The sequence below is a fragment of the Manis javanica genome, chromosome X, assembly GCF_040802235.1.
Source record: "Manis javanica isolate MJ-LG chromosome X, MJ_LKY, whole genome shotgun sequence".
Classification (NCBI taxonomy): Eukaryota; Metazoa; Chordata; class Mammalia; order Pholidota; family Manidae; genus Manis; species Manis javanica.
The window spans coordinates 100,250,216-100,271,923 of NC_133174.1; the positions used below are offsets into that span (position 1 = coordinate 100,250,216).

The 21,708-nt window shown below is 41.0% G+C and overlaps 1 protein-coding gene across 1 annotated transcript in view; it reads right to left on the minus strand.

Moving 5' to 3' along the window:
* GUCY2F (guanylate cyclase 2F, retinal) overlaps window positions 1-21,212 on the minus strand; it is a 77,606-nt gene extending 56,394 nt beyond the window's left edge. Inside the window, 9 exon segments of the mRNA XM_036991438.2 lie at window positions 610-949; window positions 10,351-10,425; window positions 10,427-10,510; window positions 10,512-10,654; window positions 20,491-20,616; window positions 20,619-20,784; window positions 20,786-20,943; window positions 20,946-21,068; window positions 21,071-21,212. Of these exon segments, the coding sequence (XP_036847333.2) occupies window positions 610-949; window positions 10,351-10,425; window positions 10,427-10,510; window positions 10,512-10,654; window positions 20,491-20,616; window positions 20,619-20,784; window positions 20,786-20,943; window positions 20,946-21,068; window positions 21,071-21,212 (1,357 nt within the window).
* Between the last annotated feature and the right edge of the window lie 496 nt (window positions 21,213-21,708).

Consider the following 21,708-nt stretch of genomic DNA (forward strand, 5'->3'; position numbering starts at 1 on the left):
CCAAAGTATTTATTGGACACTGATTGTGCTGGGTGGTTGGGGGGCATAAAAATTATTAGCTATGGTCCCTGCCCTCAAGGAGCAGTCTATTTGGAGGAAGACACAATCAATACACAAGAAACAAGTGAAGAGCAATTTTGTGCTGAGGGTGAGGTGCCGACTTTTAGTTCAAAGGAAGTTCAGAGAAGAGAGGGTGTATGTATATATGGTATTTCTGTAGTGAGACCTGATTGACAGGATTTGGACATCAAGGGAAGGACAGGTGATCATTCTAGCAATGGAAACAATCACAGGTCAAAGCCTACAAAAGACCAAGGAGAAGACTCATGCTTTCTGCTTATTAGAGTAGCTTCTTTGGGAGTAGGATCCCTTAAAAATGAATGGGCACAGTTTTTAAATTGTGAATTATTATTCAAAGCTGCAAAGTACTTCTCATTGTCCTCATTATTGTAAATTAACTACATAGAGTGCCAAGATGTTTACATCACCTAAGAACAAATGACTGATTCTATGAGTGTTCCAGATATTAAAATATGCCTTCCCCTAAAGAGTTTCCCCTTGTAACCCAAGCTGAGCCAAATTGACTACCAGTGATTTTCTGTTCCTTACCTCCTTCTGCAAACCAACATTTTGCATCTGCTCAAGGGGGCCTGCCACCAGGGAAGTGAATGGGGGTCCCCCTGAACCGTAGGAGCTCCATTTCCATGTCCACAATGTAAGTACTATGGAGTTCCCATTCTTTCCAGTTGGTGTCCAGGATTACATACTCTGAAATTCCATTTCCATTTGGATCTGTCCTTATCAACTGTTTGAATCCATAGAACAGCATGCATCGTGAATGCTGAACCAGCCTGGCAGCACTAGCCTGTCCATTTTCTTTCATAGCATTATTCATGGCTTGTGCGATAAAGTAAATTGAATTGTAGATGGTTCCAAACAACAGTGAAACCTATTTTTAAAATTACAATTATCTTGAGCCCTAGTCACCCTAGAGCAATCTCAGAGTGTATTCCAAGCCTGTGTTCATTATTATGGGCTGCATGTCTGAGTGGAGGAGAGCTATGAAGACCCAGAGGAAAAAAAAAAAACAATTGTTTCTGAGGACTTGCTTGTTTTCTTCCCTGAATTTTTCTGTTCTTCTCCAGGCCTTCACATCTTTAAATATATCAAATATGACAATTTTATGAGCAAACCAAGCCATACACAATATATTTTTATGCTCCTAAAGTAAGAAAATGATTTAGAGTTATAAAGGGCACTAAAAAAATAGGTGTGGAATAGACAAGAGGCATGCAAAGGAAATTTACCAGGTTAATTACCAGAGCATTTTGCACAGTAAAATCATTTTGCTGGCACTACTAGAGAGGTAGGTGTGTGTGGTAAGACTGTAAATAACATGTCTCCACAGTCCATGTCGATATCCTGTCTTAGTGCAAAATGACTATTCTCTTAGACACATGCTCCCCAGAGAAAGTGAACACTAGAATACAGCTTTAAAAACATACCCCCACATGCCGACATGCAGACATGCAATACTGACACACACACACCCACAGCTATAAGCAAAATGCTTTGTTTCCTCTCTGAACTGAGGATACAGAGGAACTAAAGAAGTCAAGTGCTTGGTCAAAGTCATTCACCCAGGTCCAAACAGATCCCAGGTCTCCTATTTCTTCGTTTAGCATTCTTGATTGAAACAGATATTCGCTGTGGTCTCTTCTAGTTGTGAACTCCTGTGAAATTTCACAACTTGTGGTCTAGTCCAGAGACCAAATTCAGCTTGCAGACATTTTTGTTTGGCCTATGGGTTCCTCTTCATCTTTTTGACCTTTTAACATTGGAATACCCTGCAGCTCAGTCCTTGGTTCTCTTCTCTATCTACACTCACTCCCTTGGTTATCTCTTCTGATCTCAAGGCTATAAGTGCTACATAAATGCCATAAATTTCAGATTTATACCTTAGCTCAAACCTCTTTCATAAATCCCAGACTTACATAGCCAACTGCCTACTTTGACACTTGGACGTTAAATTTCACTGTACCCAAAACTGAACTCCTGATCTTCACCTCAAATCCTCTTGCTCCACTTTTGTGGAAAGCAACTCCATTCTTCCAGTTGTTCAGGCCGAAAACCTTGCCCCAGATAGGAGAGCTAACTAATAACAGAGCAGAAATCAGCACTTCAGCCTCCTAGGTTTTATTCCAGTGACCTCCGTTCACCCCACTGGCTTAATGCACACTATAGCAATAGGCATGGTGAATGGGTGACATGTGCTCTCACCAAGGCATCCACCCTTAGTTACCTAGTACACACTGAGGTCCCTTAAGGGGTTTTCACTAACTCTCCCTCCTGACATTCTTGGGTGCTCCATTTGATTGTCTTTAGGATTTCAGCAAGAGCCTGCCTGCTTTCTGGGGCTTTGGTAGGTTATGACAGTAAGTGAAGTCTGGAAGGTGGAATATAAAATCTATACTAGCAAAACAAATGAATAAAAAAACCACAGAGCAGCAAGCCCCTGAAAGCAGGGAGAATGCTAGCATTCTGTTTTGAAACGCACAGAGCCTTCCGGGAAAGAGACTGCATCTACCTCCAGCCAAAAGCAAAGACTGAAACTCTTAAAAATACCCTCACCTTTGACTTGACCCATCCCACAGCATTTTCAGCTGGCCGAGCTACACTGCCCTTTGTGCTCTCAGACTTATTCCTGTTAAAAGGGATTGACAGCATCTGCTTAAGATGACTGAAACCTGAAGCCATTCTTCAGGATTCTCTCGCTTCCACCACATATCTCTCACTCATGCACACATACACATGCAAATGTACATGTGTGCACACACAGTGACAAAGTATGGTAGAGGCACCTGAAGCTAAGGGTAATATCATAGCTCTGGCAACAGTGCTCATTGCAACAGAGTGGCTGTCACAAATGTCCACTCTGTGAGGGCCTGGATTTGTGTTCTAGCTGGTTTGTGTTGCTGTTTCACCCACTGTGCCCTTCAGCGTGGGAACTGCCCTGTCCATAAGTCAAGGGTACACTCTCTTAGCATTGGCCACTAAAGGTCTCTAGTTGCAGCTGCATAAATAATGAGAAAAAGAAGAGGTAGAGGGTGAGACAAGGGAAGGAAGGACATGCTCCACAACCCTCTGTCCTGGCTTCTGACTTCTGCCCCAAAGAAGTAACACAGGATTGGCAGTAACTTCTGCCAGAGAGATGACCTTGGAGACATCACAGCCCAGAAGGGTGAAACAACTGATGACTCAGTCTCTTGGTTTTGCCTGCTGTATAGACCTAAACCTGAATGAATGAATGATGAATAAATGAATGATAATTGAAAGTCTCCCTTAATTTTTATTCAGAGACTTTAGCCAGCTCTACCTTAGGCTTTTTGGAGCTTATATCCAAGAGAACAAGGTATGGGGCAGGGGATTTGAATTTGTTCAATTCAGTGGTTCATGCTGTCATTAAGTTGACTATCATCAGTTCAGATTTACTGTGCTTGAAAGACACAAAACTGGCTTCTAAAGAATTTTGTCCTTGAAAGTGTGCATTTAAATATACCTGGCTTGTAAAGCATCACTTGAAAAACAAAATCACAGCATCACATTTGGACAGAGTCAGGTGCACACAGAAATTAAGAAACCAATGGGTAATTGAATTCCTGTTATTAAAGGTGGTACCTCCAATAATGCATGATCTCAACCCTAGGACTTAACCAAGAGATGGCTAATAGCCCAATCCATTTGATATGATACTCATGAACACAGTACCCTTATTTTATATACTGTGAGGTATGAAGATAACTGTAGCCACTGTGAGCTGTGGGCTACCTTTTCTGACATTCTGTGTGGTGCGTGCTGTCCTCAAATGCTTGGTCCTAACCACAGCCCCTTCAGTCTACCATCCCCCTGCCAGATACCCTATTTAGGGTAATGGAAAACAGTAGGGGCAGAAGCTTAAGGGGTCCCCCAAGGCTTACTGAGAAATACAAAGGATTTCCTTTGCTTAGCCAAATGAGTCCACATTTGGAAAAAATATCCAAAATGTGTGTTTCAGCAATATGCATCTGTTGCCAATAAAGTTTTATTGAAAACAAACATTGGGAATGAAAGTTAAGAATGCAAGCACATAAACCTTATTTCAGAAGTCTATTTTGTGCCAAAATATAAAGGTACAAAGTGACAGTCCTTGCCCAGTCATCCTGAGATCAAATCAGGAAGTTTGTTACTGGTGTCCCAACCCCCCAATCTCTCCATTGTGATTTACTGTTCTCTTTTCACAGTCCTCATAAAGTCCTATCACATCGTATATCAGAGGAGAAACAATCCAGTAAGCCCATTCAAATCAAAGTGTTAGATCTTAGTAATGCTATTTTGTTTGAGTAAAGCGTCAGACATGAGTCGCTGTAATTTTTTCAAACAGGCTAATGTGTGGTCAAATGGTCAGGTTCTGGTAGCAGACTTGGGCTGGAATCTCAGCTCTGCCACTTGCCAGCTGTATGACCTTGGGTAAGTTACCATGAGCCTTGTTTCATCATCCATAAAACAGAGGTAAGAATACCTAATTTGTCAGCTTGGTCTGAGGATTCAGTGGGATCATTTATGTTGACTACCTGGTTCAGACTAAGTACTGAATACATGATAGCTTCTTTTGTTTGCATTTCAGAATAGGAGCACAGGGCTCTGGTAATACCATCATGGAAGTATAGTGTTCAAGTCCTTGTCCTAGTCTTGAATTGTGATCAATAAGTAAGAAAGTCCCACTTTTAGACCCAGTGTCCTTAGCACCCTGAAATGGTAAAACTGTTTGCCTTCATTGGAGAAAAGATTTCATATTTATTTGAGTCTCCATTACATCACTTACAGAGTACCTAGCCCATAGTAATAATAAAAATAACAACATTAATAATAATAAACATTTATAGAGGGGTTATTAGGTTCTGGACAAGTTCTTCATGTATATTAACTCATTTAATCCTCATAACAACTCTATGAGATTGGTACCATAATTATTCCCAATTTAAAATTAATGAAAAGAAGACAGAGTAAATTTAAGTAATTACATCAGTCTGCCTTCAAAGCCCATGCTCTTAACCACCATGTTATACCTGAGCTTAATAAATATTTGTTAAATTAATGGACTATGACAAAGCAACCAATAAAAGAATATGATATATACCCTTTGTAACTTTTTTTCCTTCATGACTTCCTGATTAAAGTTAGTGAAATAAAGATTTTTTTCTTCACTCTCTTTCTCCTCTCAAAATCACACCCAAACAACAAGAACAAGGAGCAGAAACACTAAACCTTCCAATCTCGTGATATTAGGAGATGTCTGTAACCCTAACCACAAAACATGAAGATGGAAAGCTAACTGACTTAGCAGAGTGTAGAGCCATTAAACCTAAATACTTGAAAAGGAGAATATTGGTAAGCAACAAGCAGATCTGCCTCCTGAAAATCCCAGAAAGGTTTAGGAATTAGAGGCCCCACATATTATTAAAAAAGAGAGAGCTGTTTGAAAGTCTGTGCAAGGAAAAATTAGACATCCAGCATACTCTCCTCTACCAGAGCTAGGACACTTGACTGAAAGGAAGGTGAGAGTTAGGTAGGCCACATAAAAGAGTGATTAAATTAATGTCTTCATATTTAATGATGAGAGTCTCAATCTTCTTCCAGAAAGATGTTTCCAGAAAGAAGAAAGGCAATATTGTTGAGGAAATTATCAAATAAGTAATATAAGAAAATTTCCCAGGTAGAATGAAATTGAAAGGCCCCACCAAATACATGCGTAATACATGTCAAAGACCCAGACATCATCATGAAATTTCATAACATCAGGAATAAAGAGATAATCTCAAAAGTTTTTGAGAGAATGGGGAGGAGTGAAAACAGGTTGAATCAAAGGATCAGAAATAAAAATGACATTGGCGTTCTCAATACCAACAATGGAAATGAGAAAATCATGTGCCATGTCTTCAAACTACTGAAGGAAAATTATTTTCAACCTAGATTTATATATTCAGTGAAACTATCAATCAATAGTGAAGATAGAATAATGACTTTCAGACATGCAAAATCTCAAAAATTGACCTCCTGTATACCTTTCTCAGAAGCTACTAAAGGACATGCTCCACCAAAATGAGGACATAAACTAAGAAAATGGGAGTCATGAGACTCATGAAACAGTGGATCCATACAGAAGAAAGAGAAAGGAAAATTCCAGGGAGATGAGAAGGGAGATCCTAGCATAACAGATGTGCAGCAACCTTAGGGAGCAACAAGTTAAAATTGGAATAGGATGATAGAGAGCCCCAGGAAAAACAAATGAAATTGATAAAGAATCTGTGGGTTTTACCATGTATAAAGTTGTTTTGAGAAGATTCTATAATTCTACCAGACAGTGCATAAAAACCTAGAAATTCAAATTAAGGTAAACAAATTTAAAATAAAGCAATTACTAACTTCAGTAAGAATCAAAAATTGTATATGAAATGAATTATTACCATAGAATACCATATGAATCAATAATGGATGATGTTTAAATAGGCATAATATTAAAAATACTAAACATGAATTTAAAAATTGTAACATGACTATATTGAGGGTTTGAACAAGAGTAAGGAAGTATATAAGAGCTAACAATCCACAATTAGAATGGGGAGTCAACAAATAAGGTTCAAAATTGATTACTCAAGAGATACCCATAGCAGTATGGTATTTAGAAACACAGAGGAAAATACCAGAATAAAGAGTTAAAAGACAAGAAAGTGGTTGCTTCTGATGAATGGTGGGAGGGAGACCAAGGGACTACTTTGTTGTTGATACAAACTTTTTAGCATTTCTTGACTTTTAAATTATGTGCAGTCATCTTTTTTATAATCTTCTGTTTGTTTTTACTTTTTAAAGAAGCAAGGGAATAAATTAAAAGAGGTTGCAAACCACCACCATAGACAATGTAGCCTATATATAGAAATTTCAATTCCACTGGAAGTTATTGGGAAAGGGAGAAATACAGTCATCTTTTTCATCCATTTGTTTATTCATTTACTATGTGTCTCTCTCACTAGAATTTAAACCCCATAAGAGCACGAACAAGTTATGAACTAGTAAACATTTAACAACAGCTCCCTGAGGAGGAATAAAGCTCTGGTTTGTAGCAACTACCAATTTCCGTGGTGTAAATATTCCCAGTGCCTGATTTCAAGCTACAAACACGATGCCACTAAATATAGAGTTGGGAAAAAGATGCACAAAATTAGTTTTTTGAACTGGTGCCAACACACTATTGACAAAAGTCCTGTCTTGTTGATTGTTCTATCTAGAGTTCAGCATAGTGCATGGCACATGGCAGGTGCTCAATAAATAGCTGTTGATCTGTTGACTAAATAGGGAAAAAAATAACAGGAGTCCATGGATAAGCAAACATCGAACTAAATAATTTGATCTTAGCAAGTACTATGTGGATTTCTGAAAGTGAAATAATTTTGAAAGCTAGAACTACTGAGAGACTCTCTGCCAGTAATCAAAAATATTCAAGAAAGTAGGAAGCTGAAGTCAGATTGTAACTTAGATATTAGGTCACCATCAACTAATAAGGTCATCCTGGCCCCAATGGAGAAAATATGGAAAGGAGGATAGCTGTCAACCAGGCATGCTACTAGTCATTTACATATATTACTTTGTTTACTCTTCACAACAACCCTAGAAAATGTAGATCACTAACCCATTGTATAGATGGGAAAACTGCGACCTAAAAGTCTAAGTAATTTGCCCAAGGACACACTGCTAGTAAGACTGAGAGCTAGGCTTTAAATTCAAGTTTGTCTAGCTCCTTTATCATATGCTTTTTCTGCTATACCAGCTGCCTTCAAAAACACCTTTCAAAAAGGTGATTTAGGAAAAAAGGGTTTTGTTTATCAGAGATGTTAAGGTAATTGTCTTATCCTTCTATCATTCTTTGGTTATAAATCTTAGGCACCGGCAAAGTGGGAGTGGAAACGCATCCAAACAAGCTTTTTTATAAGATCTGGATTCTTTGTTTTAGCTCTCTCTATTTCCTTGTCTAAAGCAGAGTGCAGGCTGCCTAGCAACCAAGCTAATGGCATCTTCATCTTTTTTTTTTGCTTTAATGAGCTTATGTTTTCCACAAGCTCAAAAAGATTGGAACAAATATTAAGAGCAGAAAATCTGAGTTTTTTGTATCAAAATATCTGCTCATATATATACACAATACACACACACACGCCTTTCTCCTTCCCTCAATCCTGTAATTAAAGTAGAAAGATGACTTAGTCTGTATCTCTGGGATGCAATATTATTGGCTATAAAGTCTAAAAATTCACCATCTGGTTGCTTGCTGGTATACACCAAACAACTGGTTTGAGCAACAATCCTTAGCAATTTGAGGGATTCTTGCAATTCTTGACCATATTATCCAATTATTTTCAGTTAAATATTTGTGCCCTAAAAGATTTATTATAAATATACTGGTGGCAATAAAGTTCAAAACCAGCACTGTTAATATCTCTACTGGTCAATTTTTTTTATTAGAACAATAATCAGCGAAATCTTTGCTATCAATACTCAGGACAGAAAGAGAAGTAAACCTAAGTTTCATCTGAATCACTTATTCAGAGAGAAGCAGACCACAGAACAATGAAAAAAAGAATGAATAAAAAGGAGAAGATCATGAGAAATATGAGTGTTAGACACAATCAGCTGCCTATCTGACAGCCTTCTTCCTTGCTAACAGAGTCCCAGTTTTATTCATACTTTTCCAGCAGCCATGGGGTCAGTCACAACGGTCTCATCCCTCTTTCTAAATTATTGGTTCAGGTATGGGTAACGACACAATTGTGACCAGGAAAGTGGGGAGAAGTCTGCTTGAGGCACTTCTGGGAAAGATTTCCTCACTCCTAAAAAGTGACACAGGAGAAGGATATTCCCCCATTTTCATCTGTAGACAGTTCTGCCTGTATGTGATGTCTGGAACTGTGGCAGCCATCTTGAGACCATGAAAGCAACCAGATGGTGAGGGCAAGTTAGCATTTTATAGCTTATAAAGTGGAAAGATGAAAAGAACCTTGTTCACTGCTAACATCGCTGAACTGCTGAATTAATTGACCCTGGAGCTCCCATACCTTCAAATTTGGGGGACAAAAATATTACTTGGGCCATGTTGTGTTGAGTTTGTCTGTTACTTGTAGCCAGAAGCATTATAACTAACACAGTAGGTTAGCAAATGCTAGCAATTTTAAACATATGTAGGTGTCAGTCTAAATACTTCTGAAAATTACTGTCTTCTACAGCTGGTTTCCAACCTATAAGAACCCCCCTATATATTTAAACCAACTGACATCTTTGGCCTTCCTATCTTCCTCTCATGCTTCTTGCCTTCTCTGGATTTTTCATTTTTGGTTTTGCCTTTGCTCTCCATTCTTTCCTCTGCTTTCTTCTCCCCACTCCTTTTCCTTGCTCTAGCCCAGAGGTGATTTGAATATGAAATATGTTAATATATACATTCATCATCTATACATATATAAATATTATTTCTTGTATATTAGAAGGGAGGAATTGTTCCCCATTCCAGATGATTCCTTTTTATACAGAGATAGCTCTACTAGTAAAAAATACCTGACCTCTCTTCACCCCCTTACTCATTCCTTTGCAGAAAGGAGGAGTGACTTGATCTGACTAGTTAGTTTGGAAGGAGAATTAAGCATGTGCAGCACAGCCCCTCCTAACTTCTTTCTCTTGAGAGTGAGCTACCTATAGGGACCACACTTCACTGTGCTCCTCCAGGCTGTACAATTTACAAAAGGCATGCCCTTGGGTAGGAATGTGGTAGTCCAGCAATGCTGGTGACTGGATAAAGAAGTCTGATTAATCCTCAGATTCGGTGTTGGGAAGCTCGAATGCCAACAGACAGAAGCCACATTCTCCAATACCAGCTTTATCAATAGTAATGGTACTATATTCTAATATACCAGTGTTACTGTTTAATTGACCCAGAGCTTGGGTCAGAAACAAGACTTATCTTTACTGGACCACCTCATACAGCACTAGTATGTGTTAAAAGTTTTGTTTCCCTGTTCTTAAATATGTTTTATTTATTCTTCATGACTATATGCTGTCATTGTGGGTTGCTTGAAGAAAAAACACACTTTCCAACGATGTGTATTTATTTTATAAATGTTTTCTGCACCAACAAAAAAAAGTGTTTTTAATTTGTGTGCAGTCTCCTGCTGTTGATTGGGTTTCCTATGGAATAGAGCCTTTTGATAGGAAAAATATTTACCTTCCTGATTTTTTCTGTTCTCTGCTCATGATAACCTGTGAATCTGCACTTACTTGATCTGACTCCAGCTTCTTGGGAATTTCACCTCTAGCTGCTGTCTCTGTGTAGGTTTGGTAGGTCTTTTCTTGGGGACTCCACTGTAATGGTCAACACAGCATCATAGGCTTCTTACAGTTTGGGGGTGTTCCTCAGGATATGGTAGTGGGTATGCTTGCTTATACGGTTAACTGAAGAGCAGAGCATCCTAGGGAACAAAGACATAGGTTCCATCAGTCATTTTCAGATCATGAGCCCATTCCAAGAGATGCATCTGAGTCTCTGCCCCAATTAAGGCCAAATGCATGCACATGATGATTACTGAAACCAACAAAGCAGGGAGGTTATAGCAGCAATATGTTAGAAAAACATGGTACCAAGAATTACAGATTGGGAGAAATAAATAACTGTGTTATAAACAATTTGGAAATGATTTCTGTGTTATGCCTCCAAGATGAGCAAGATGTTAAAGCCCTGAGCTATGGCTTTGGCCTGTTCAGGGACTCTGGGTTAGGTGATAAGATACATATGTCTACAGGCTGCAGAGCCTAATACTATACAGGAACTAGAACAAATACAGCAAGTGAGAGGTAACATAACAAAGAGGCTTTGGGGTTGGAAGATCTAAGTTTTTATCCTAACATCTCCAGTTATTAGCTGTATACCATTAGGTAAATGACTTAACCTCTCTCTGCCTCATTCATAAAATGGAGATAACAAATATGTGCTTCATAATGTGGTAGTGATGACTGAAGGAGCAATTTGTATAATTGTTTTAGCACATAGCACTCAATAAATAGTAACTATGATTATACGTAAGAATAAGAAGCCTGGAAGGAGAGGGTGAGAGATATTTTCCAAGCCACTGTGCCTTTTTATTGTCCACATCCTACAAACATACATTCCAACAGATTTTGACCAACTGATCCCACTCCTACCAAGGCCACCATAGACAAGGAATGGCACTAACTCACTCATCCATAAATGCTATTAATATTATGGGTGATATGTTCAACTTTTAATAATCTAAAACTTCCCTATAATTGGAATTACTTTGCACTCAATTTAATTCTTCCTAGACATATGAAACTATGTTGTTTGGCAAGGCTATGCTACAATAGAGTGCATTAGAGGAGGCCACGGTTGAAGAATGGCAGCTGGGTCATGAGACTGAAAGTCTTATATCCAATTTCGCCCTTGGCATGCTAAATGAATTTAGTTTAAGCCCACTTGTGCTCCAGTGCCCACGTCTTTGAAATGTAGATTCCAATGCACAGGTACACTGAGTAGTTTAATTAGATAATGCCTGGCAAAGATTTTGAGCTCCTTGAAGAACAGCAAAGGTCCTGTTGCCTTTGGTAAATATTAATTATACAGCTTACACAGAACCTTTAATCTCAGGAACTGACTATGCTTTACTACATTCAATGACGGGTCTTTAGCATTTACATATTTGTTTGATCGATTTTCATAAACCTTCTTTACACTTGTTAAATACCCCCAGAAAGTTTCCCTTTGAGCTAGAGCTGGTACTCTTCATTGTTTTTTTAAAGTATAACTAGTAAGTCATGAAGTTAATTTAAACACCACATACACACAGCACGTAAGTTGAGTTTTCAGATAATCATTAGTCCATTCAATATAATTACCCTAAGCGGTTCTACAGGTACTATGATGCTCAAACCTTCCTTTGAATACTCTAGGGATATCTTTGGAGCTAGTTCATCAGCCATGCAAGGAAGTTAGCCTCCCTTGTTCACAGCCTCTCTCTGGATAATGGGAAAACAGAGTGCCAGAGAGGATGGAAAGGCAAGAGTTGGATTTAGAAAGAGAAACTAGAACCAAAGGCCTCTAACTCTTTAAACTTGGTTAATATCATTAAACATGAATCCATTTGGTCAGATTAGTCCGTTGAGGGGGAAAAAAAGAGTTAATTCAGGTGTCTCGGTTAGTTGGCCAGTTTGTCCAACAATATCCTTAGCAAGCAGGTCGGTATTGGCAGCTTTTTTCTGCAAAAGCAGAGATTAGATGACTTGACAGAATTACCCCATAGAGATAAAATTCCATTTATATACTTAAAGGAGTATTAAAAGTATTTCACTAGATGAAAAATGTTAAAGAGAACTAAGTGCTCTTTGTTGGTGGAAATACTTCAACATACGCACTGCGTCATGGTTGCTGTGGTGTGTCACCCGGATGCACCCTTCAAGACTAAAGCACTCATTCTCCTAGTTTCTGGGGGTGTCAGGACATGATAGCTGATGCCTCCCTAGGAATTGCCTTCAGCTAATGAGAGCCATCTCTTCCAAGGTCACACGCCCTCAGCAGTGTGCTTAAGTCGGCTTTTGCTGGTTCACAAGAGCCTGTGGTTAAATTTTCAGGGCTTTTGTAAGCTATAATGTCATACTGGTAGCTTGAAATTGGGCATGGTGGGAGTGATTACACCATAGAAATCAGCAAGCATTACAAATCAGGGCCTTTTTTCCTCCCCCTGATGGTCTGGCTGTTAAACTATTACTGTCATCTGCATCCCTTTCTCTGTGTCATCCTGTACCAATGGCTCATCAACATGGAGGCATAAAGGCCAAGAGAGCTTACTTCAATTCTGGTCAACTCTGAAGGGCATCCCAGCTCCAGCACTGCCATTGGGACTGCTGAGACCTTTGTTGTAATTGCATGACAGTTCGAGTCTTCTCTGTGTCCAATCCTACTGCCCTCTCTCCCTCACAGGTGTTATCATTGAAAGCATTTCCCCATAAGTTTCCTGCACACAAATCTCCATCTGACAGACTTTTTTCCAGGGCACCAACTTGTGACACTGGTTTAGAGCCCCACCACACCCTGAACTGACTTCTTTCATGGCACTTACCAGATTTATTGCCCTAATTTGTTTATGTCAGCCTCTACTATGAAACTGTCAGCTCCTTGAAGTCAAGGACAGTGTCTTATTCATCTCCATATCCTGGTACATATGGTGCACCCAATAAACATTGTTTAGATGGATGTCTGAAGAACTGAGAGAGTTTGTGCACTTGGATGTCTTTGGTGAGTTCCTTGAGAAGTGAGACATGGTGTATTTGGATTGTTAGTATGGAGGAACAGTTTGAAAGGGTATTTGCTGGGCAGGTGAATACTACCATGCCTGTCTTTAATACTGAGCGTCATTAACGATGCTCAATACCTAACCCTCAACCTGAGTCTCTCCTCTCAGTTTTCCTTCCATTGGCCCCCACTGAGGACATTTCAGATGAAGAGTCAGAATTTTTACAACTTGGAAAGACCCTTCGAGACCATCTAGCCCCTCTCATTTTCCCATTATTTTCCAGATGAGGAAATGGAAGCCTTGAGAGGGTATGATCACAGGCTCTTCTATTTTTTGCATGACAAGACCTTACCATTGAACGCATTAAAATAGAAAGCATCAATACTGACTTCAAACAACAGCCACTTAATTTAACAGATTGAGTGCTTCATGAACAGGGATTTGTGGATGCATCTGTTCTACATGATGATTTTACTAAATAGTTTTATTATCTCAAAATTACATTCATTAAAATGGGATTTTACCTGTAAGTTGTTGTCAGGAAAGGATTAATACGCAGAAACCTTAAATCCTAAACAAGGCCTGAGTCAACAGGTGATCACTGAATAATACTCATTTGTAAGTTTCCATCCTGATTGTTAATAGTCAAGCCACTTGATAGCCAAAACAAGGACCAGAAGATGCATCCTCCTGAGATCCCATCTCACCAGGATGTGATACTAGCACTTTCTCTGAGCTACCTGGACCCCACATGAGCTGTCTAGCAGCTATCTTCATATTGTGGTACCCAATATGGCAGGCTGTCCAGGACCCTCTCTTTCACCCCCAACACTAGCAATAGGAAATGTCACAGAATTCCAGGAGAAGCCAATTACTAAGTTATTCAACTTATACTTCTCTTCGTATATTAAAATACTTTGGCCACCATTTCCTTGTGAAAGAGGAACTGTGTTTCTCAGAAGGCAAAATTCAATTTTTGATTTCTCACAGATTACTGGCTATAGAGTCCTCGGTGGAAGAAAGTGGGCCCAGTGTCACACCTTGTGAAATGGAAGTGGTTCCACTAGCTATTGCTGAAGAAATCCTTAGGGGTCATGTCACATCAGGAGCCCACCATATTGCTCCCAATCCACAGCAACACTCCATTCTACCATCCTTGCTCTTCGTTTTAACCCTTTTGTGACATGTCCTACAACTAACATTCATTTCAACAAATGTTGAGAGAGAAGAGAGGGGAAGCAGGTCCAAGGAGGAGGGGGACATGCAGTGTGATTTACCCCAAGTCTCACATTCTCTCAGGACTCCTATATCTGGCCATACTATAACAGAAGTAGATTCACATGCTTCCTCTCAGTTTTCTCCCACCCAGTCTATAGAATGGATACATAAGAAGAGAGTGGGAGGCTCTGGAATCTGCATGTTTCCCAGCACACACACACCCCCACCCACCCAGTGTGACTCTGTGCAGGAGGCTCTCAAAGCACACTTTAAGAACACCACACTAGGTGATATGTGGCTGTTTCCATCAGCTGAGGACACCCAACACTTTTTTAGCCTTAAGTCCCAAGACCACCATTTACTTTCCTGCCACCAGTGTTGAACTGATACAAGTAACTCAGCATGATGGCAGACACAGATTATATGCAGGGGCCATCCCATCTGCAGCCGAGTGTGTTTTCTCATGCCAGGTAAAACTGGTAATGCAAGTGCATTTATTGCCTGCACAGTGCTGCCCAGAGATAAGCTTTTAATATTTCTCCACACCACACAACATATGTTTTCTTCAGCTTTTCCTAAACTGCTATACAGATAAGGCCTCTTAAATGCAGGAAGCCTAGAGGTTTAGAGATTTCCTCTTGTGCCGAGTCTTCGATAATTTTATCATTATTGATAGTAAACCTTGCCCATGAGAGCAAGTTTTCCTTTCACCATTGACATTTACTGACATTTCTCTACACCAAAGCCCATGCCAAGTTCCTTATTAGCACTGAGGCTCTTGACCAGTAGTACCACTATTACCGTTGTTATTACTGGAGGAAAACAGGACCAACACCTGGTACCTTGAGGCACTTAAAAGAATTTCATCAGTGGGCCCAAAAGTTAAGAAATATGGAAGGGCTGAATTATACACTGTACACCAACAGAGGATATCAAGTGAGTGTGCTTTAGGGCTATACCTCAAGTGAACAGGAAGCAGGAGAGCATTAAGTCATTCATTAAACCAGTAGTTCTCAAAGTCTGACCTCTGGACCAGCAAGATCAGCACCATTGTGAGCTGGTTAGAAATGCAAATTCTGGGGCCCTACCTCAGCCCTCATGAGTCAGAAACCAGAGGAGGAACCAAACAAACCTGTGTTATAACAATGGATTCTGGTACACATCTAGGTTGGAGAGGCACTGCTTTAGACCAACCTGAATATATATCCTGGCTTTCTCATTCACTAGCTCTGCGACACTGGACGCATTACCTAACCTCTCTTAGCTTCAGAAGCCTAATCTATGAAGTGTGTTAATAATAACTGGCCTTACTTTAAAGTGCTGTTAGAAGAACTGAATGAGATGGTCCATACAAAGCCCTTGCAAAATGACTAACACACATTAAACTCTCAATGAATATTAGCTATTGCCATTATTGTTATTGTTATTATTGCTGTTCTGTGTACAATAATCTTTAATAGATGAGGAGAGGCGAGCCAGATCCCTGGCAATAAGATAGTAATAAGGTGTTTAATTTTAGAAGAACAAGAGAAGACAATTCTGTGTCCTATTTGCCCAACATCATATTGTAGTGAAACATTCTCAATTTAGAGGGATTTAGAGGAATCCCCAAATGGTTCAACAACCTGGTAAATCCAAATTGAAAGGATGTCACAATCAGCCAAGCATTGATAGGCAAAAAGGTGAGGAGAAGAGAGGAGGGCTTGAAATAGCCATTTGAAAACTGCTCTAAATTGCTTTTTAGTGGGGCCTCCTGCTAGCCCTTGTGAGAATTAGCAAAAGAACCTCTTCTGGGTAATTGCAATCCAACAGGTGTTCTGCCTGGTGAGCAGATGCTCTTTTGTGCCATTGAATCAAAACCTCCACCAGGGCTCATGGTTTAAGGAGCAGAAAGTGAACTGAATTTTGGCCCTCATGCCCATTCAGCTAGATTCCCTAGCACAGGGCACAACCTACATAATCACATACAGCAGCCCTGACCATTAATTGAGGCCTTTGTCTTTGATTAATGTTTCTCCTATCTGACTTTGTCAATAACAAAGATCATTAGTTAATTGCCCCTGAAGCTTAAAGGAAATGAGCTGAGAATCTGGAAGAGGCTGAATCCCCCTTCTCTGGGACTTCATTTACTCCATTCTTTGGTGTTAATAATTCTGACACCTACTTACTTGTTATGTGAGACACAGGTGTTGTAAAACTTGCAAGAAAATACCTACCCCCTGGATAATCTGGAGGATTAAATGAGATTTTCTAGATGCAAATACCTTGTAAACTATAGAGGGCTGTCCACATGTAAAGTGGTATTGTGGCTGCTTTCATTGTCTTGAGGGCAGCATCTAATTAAAAACATCCCTGCTGTTTCTTCTCCACAGAGCCCAGAACCATTATTATTGTTATTATCATCTTTACTATTAAATTTTCTCATTGTCTTGGTATTGTCCTGGCACAATGTAGACCTGTTTTTGAGAAAGGCATTTCTTCTGACTCCAGTAAGGTGCCAGTGACATTTCCTAATTGGAAACAGAAATGTACAAGAAAGAGAGGTGACACACCAACCAGTAGTAGGCTAGCTTTCTCTCCCATTCCTCCCCACCCCTATCCCTCACTACCACCACCACATGGGGCTGTCTGTGATCAATGTTATTGTGAACAGATAAAACCAAACAAATCTCCCATTTTTATTATGTCCAAATATTGCCAGGCTTCTCCAAAGGAAGGGCTCCCTGTCCACTGTATTTTATACATCAAAATAGGTCCTTCTCTGAAGGCTTGCTTGGGAGGCCACAGTGAAGAGTAGCCTCATATCCATCCAGTAGAATAGGGAAGAGGCCAGGCCCTACCTTTCTCAGCCCTTCTCAGCTGAGGTAACACAAAACTCTTAGTGCTTTTTCAGTCAAGATAGACAACAGCTAGGAATGCTTCAGCATTCTCAGTCCTACCAGATGAGAGGCACTAGAAAAGCAGCTAGAGATCCCATCGGCTGTGTGCTGTGCCTGGTGGGTTGTAACCTACCCTTCTGTTCTATTGACCAAATCCATATTCATTGACTTCTGCCTCAGTTTCCCACCAGGTCTTCCGTTTTCTGGTGGGACCCGAAACATGCCCTGAACCCCAGGCCGCTTGATTGAAGTCCTGATACATGGTCTATTTATGTTCATACTCTGCCCCTCCTGCTCCCACTGGCTGAGGCACTGCTCTCGATGGATGATCAAGTGATGGCAAACCTGTCTTCCTTGAAGACTCATTGCCCTTCCACAGTTCCTACTGTCACACCCCACCCATCACTTAGCAAAGCCCTTGCATACCTGCAACTGGCTCTACCACACATAAATACTACACACTCCTTTGGACACTGCACACTGGACTGCCAGGGGTTGGACTCAAGCCACAGCCCAACCAATGGCTCTGTTTTGCTGCCCCCACCCCCACCCACATTCTGACTCATGCCATCTCTGAGTCTGCCTGTTTTGTCAGAAAGCAGAGTGTCTTGCCAATGGATTTCAGACCTGGGCAAGTTCACTATGAATTCAATGTGACCAAAGAAATTACAGTAAAATGTTCTTGGGGTGAAAAGGTTATACCCAACTTTATTTCCATGGTGGCAGGTCAATCACTAAAATCCCATCCACTCAGAGCAAGTTTGCACACAGCCTCTGGCCTCTCTGCCTGCATAGCCGTCTCAGTCTCCGTCCTCAGTGTTGCCACTACTCCAGTCTTGTCTCTGCTCTCCTGCAGCCTTGCAGCCGTGCCATTGTCTTGCCCAGAGCACTGGGCGGAGCTCTTTATATAGAGTCAATAACAACGTATTGCCCACAGGTGTGCAGTGAGCTAGCCAGCCAGGGCCAGGTGAGAATCCTGGCCACAGGAACCTTCATTTTATCCACACAGAGGCAAAATCCCAAAGAGCAGAGCTCTGTCTTGGCTCCCTTTCATCCTCCTTTCTGAGTTCCTACTTCACTTCCTGCTGCTGTCCTCTCTACCCAGGGTCTTCCTTTGCTCCATAACCACATACCTTCCTCTCTAGGCTTTATTTTGCCCCCAGTCTTAAAATTTCCATTCCCTTAGTAGGCTGATTCATACTGTTATAAAGAAAACAACCTGATTAAACAAAGTCATATTAAGACAAAAGTGGCTTGTAACTTAAAGTAAGGAAGACTTGTTGGCATTTCCATTAACTTAAAGCAGTGGTTCTTGACTCTGGCTGCATTTTTCAAGAACTCAGAAGCCAGTTAGAATACCTTCGCTGGAGCCACACTGCAGCCCATTAGAACCTGTGGAGGTGGCACTCTGGCACCAGTTATTTTGAAAAGATATCCAAGTAATTCTAGTGTGCATCCAGAGGGAAAACCACTGACTTAAAGGAATGATTTTCTAATAGTAGGACAATAATATGTGCATTTGCCACCTCTGCCTCAAAGGAATTGTGGCTGGTGAATGCTGTATCCTAGCTTGTCAGTCTGACAGCTCAAAGAGCTTCAGGGCCTGGATTTATTTAACATTTCATGGTAGAGGCCAAAACGTTATTTCAAAAAGTATACTATTTAGAATGGGTGCGATGTGAAACACTTATGGAATGTAAACTTGCAGGGGACACTGGACTTCTTGAAGATTTGTAACATATTAAAACATTATGATACTAAATATGTTAGCCTGTTTCTGGCATGACTCTTCCCTGGAAATGGTTTTCTATCTTTAAAAATAATTCTGTGCTCTGCTTTGAAAGTGTCAAGCTCTATTATGAAGTAATCAGAGCCACACTGATTTGCCTAACATAGGATCTTGTAGACTGGAGCTGGAAGCAAACTACTATAGTTCCTAGAACTAAAAATTCTTGCCTTCCTGCTCCCATAATGATCATAATTAAGGCCCAATACTAGAGACACTTGAAACTTAAAATGGGCTTCTGGTTATAGGCCAGGCCTAAGCTTGGCCATTCTCTAACAAACCCATTGTTATGCTAAGGAAATGACCGGGACCAGGACTAATCCTCAAAGTAATCAGTTTGACAGAGTTTCTGAGCTCTCCCTCCTGAGGTGGTGGAGTGGCTGCAATGGGGAAATGAGCAGTGTTCCCAACAATTCACTGCCACTTTTCAGAAGAAAAGGTAAAGTGGAGATCAAAAAGTTAGAAGAAAAATCCAAACCAAGTGCCACAAGGACTGCGATAAGTATGACATGTCTGATTCCAGAAGACTAGGAAGAGCTCCCCTTCCCCAGGTCGCACTGGTGATGGTAGCTTCAGAAAGTCAATCAGTCTCCTGCTTCACATTTTGTCCATCATCTCTGTAAGAATCAGCTTTGAATGTAAAACTTATCTTGGAAGGGGAAAGGGTAAATAAAATTCAGGGAGTCTTCTCATTTTACTATGCCTCCATTGATCAGCTAGATCCCTCCAGTTGTGTGCTGCAGAGAGACAAGCCCTGTTTGGGGAGGCAGAGGAAAGAAGGCAGATGTGCATTTTGGAGTCCAGGGAAGACAGGTTCTACGTGAGATGTGATAACACCAGGGCACTGGGCACCTATGAGGGAAAGTACCCAGAAGGGAGCAAAACTGAAGCCATGAGAACATCCTCTTTGGCTGATCTGGAACTACCAAGGTCCTAAGGGTATACAGGGTGTATGGCTCTCCTTACTCTTGAAGCTGCTCTCCCTCACCCAGGTGCTAAGAGGAGACACTGGTACCCAAAGAAATCTTAGCCACAGAGTTCTTTGTACCTTTATTCAGTTCAAAAAATAGGCTCTGTCGAAGCAGGACAGTCTTGGAGCCTGACTGTGAGTGAGAGAGGCACACGTGTGAAGAACTGGGGAGTAATGTATCGTAGGTGTGAGGGTAGGAAGACTTTCGGAGATTGTTCTGTTTCTCACTGAAGCCACATTTAAACCTGGCTGGGAGAAAACCCTCCCTGCGAACTTTGTCAACCTGGCCAATGCGCTGGAAAGCTTTCCCAGTGCTTTGACTGTCCTGTCCTGTAGTCAGGACGACCTCTGCTGGTAGGCCTTAGCTCCAAACAGCACTTGGGACTCAATTGTGTGCACCCAAATATCTTCATCTGACGAAGTGACTCCAGCATGAGTCCATTGGAAGTATCTCATGACAGTTACCAGCACCCGGATCAGAGAAGGGAGTGTCCTAGTAAAGGTCGGGTAGCTATTTTTATTGTCTAGTTCATAATATACACAAGCCCAGGAGAAAAATCCCTTTGTCCCAGCTGTTTCCCAGGAGCAAGGCAGCCTCGCAGTAGCCAGGGTTGGTAGGTCCAATAACTCCTAATGCCATCTGGTGGTGGGAAATGAAACTGGAAAGTGCCCCGGAAGACCGGCAGTCTTCACTGAGAATCACATATTCAAAAGATCAAATTATGGGTCCCTGTTAATCTACAAAGTGGCTAGTCGAGCAAAACACTCAGGCAGGGCCTTTGAGAACAACAGATCACAAGCCCAGGGCCCCACGACCCATATCTTGTAGGGGGTGCTGACACCTGCTGCAGAAGGGACGTGAGGGCCAGGAGGCACAAGCACCACAGGAGCTTGAAGGATGCAAGGCCATGGTGTCCTCGCTGTCTTATGGGAGCTGCAAAGCAGAGCATAAGGTGAAAGATAGCCCAGAGTCCCAAGAACATAGCCCTCCTGCTACCAGCAAGCTAATGAAGAGACCCTGAGTGCTAGTCTCCTGTCCCGAAACAGACAGCAGGATTTCCAAACGCCTGTCAGTCAGAGGTAAAGATCTGTTACTCACATTATTCCTGGAGCGTCTGGAAGTATCAGTTATGAAAGGATGGAAAAGGAATGTCAGTCCCCAAACTGAAAGTTTCTGTCCACTACCCTGACCAAAACTCTTCCTCTTCCTGTACTTCTTATGTCCATCTCGGTAGATGGCCCCCGCCAGCCAATCTTCACCCACTCTCTCCAGTCAGAAACCTGTTAGTCAACGGAGACTCTTCTTTCTTCTGTGCCCCCACATTCAATCCATGACCAAGTCCTGTTGATTCAAATTCAGTAAAAGCTGCCCACCTCACATGGGTTACCATACAGCACGTGATTATGACAGGGTCTGGCACGTTGTTAGCATTATATTAGTGATATTACTACCCTTTTTATCATTTTAAATATGTCCTT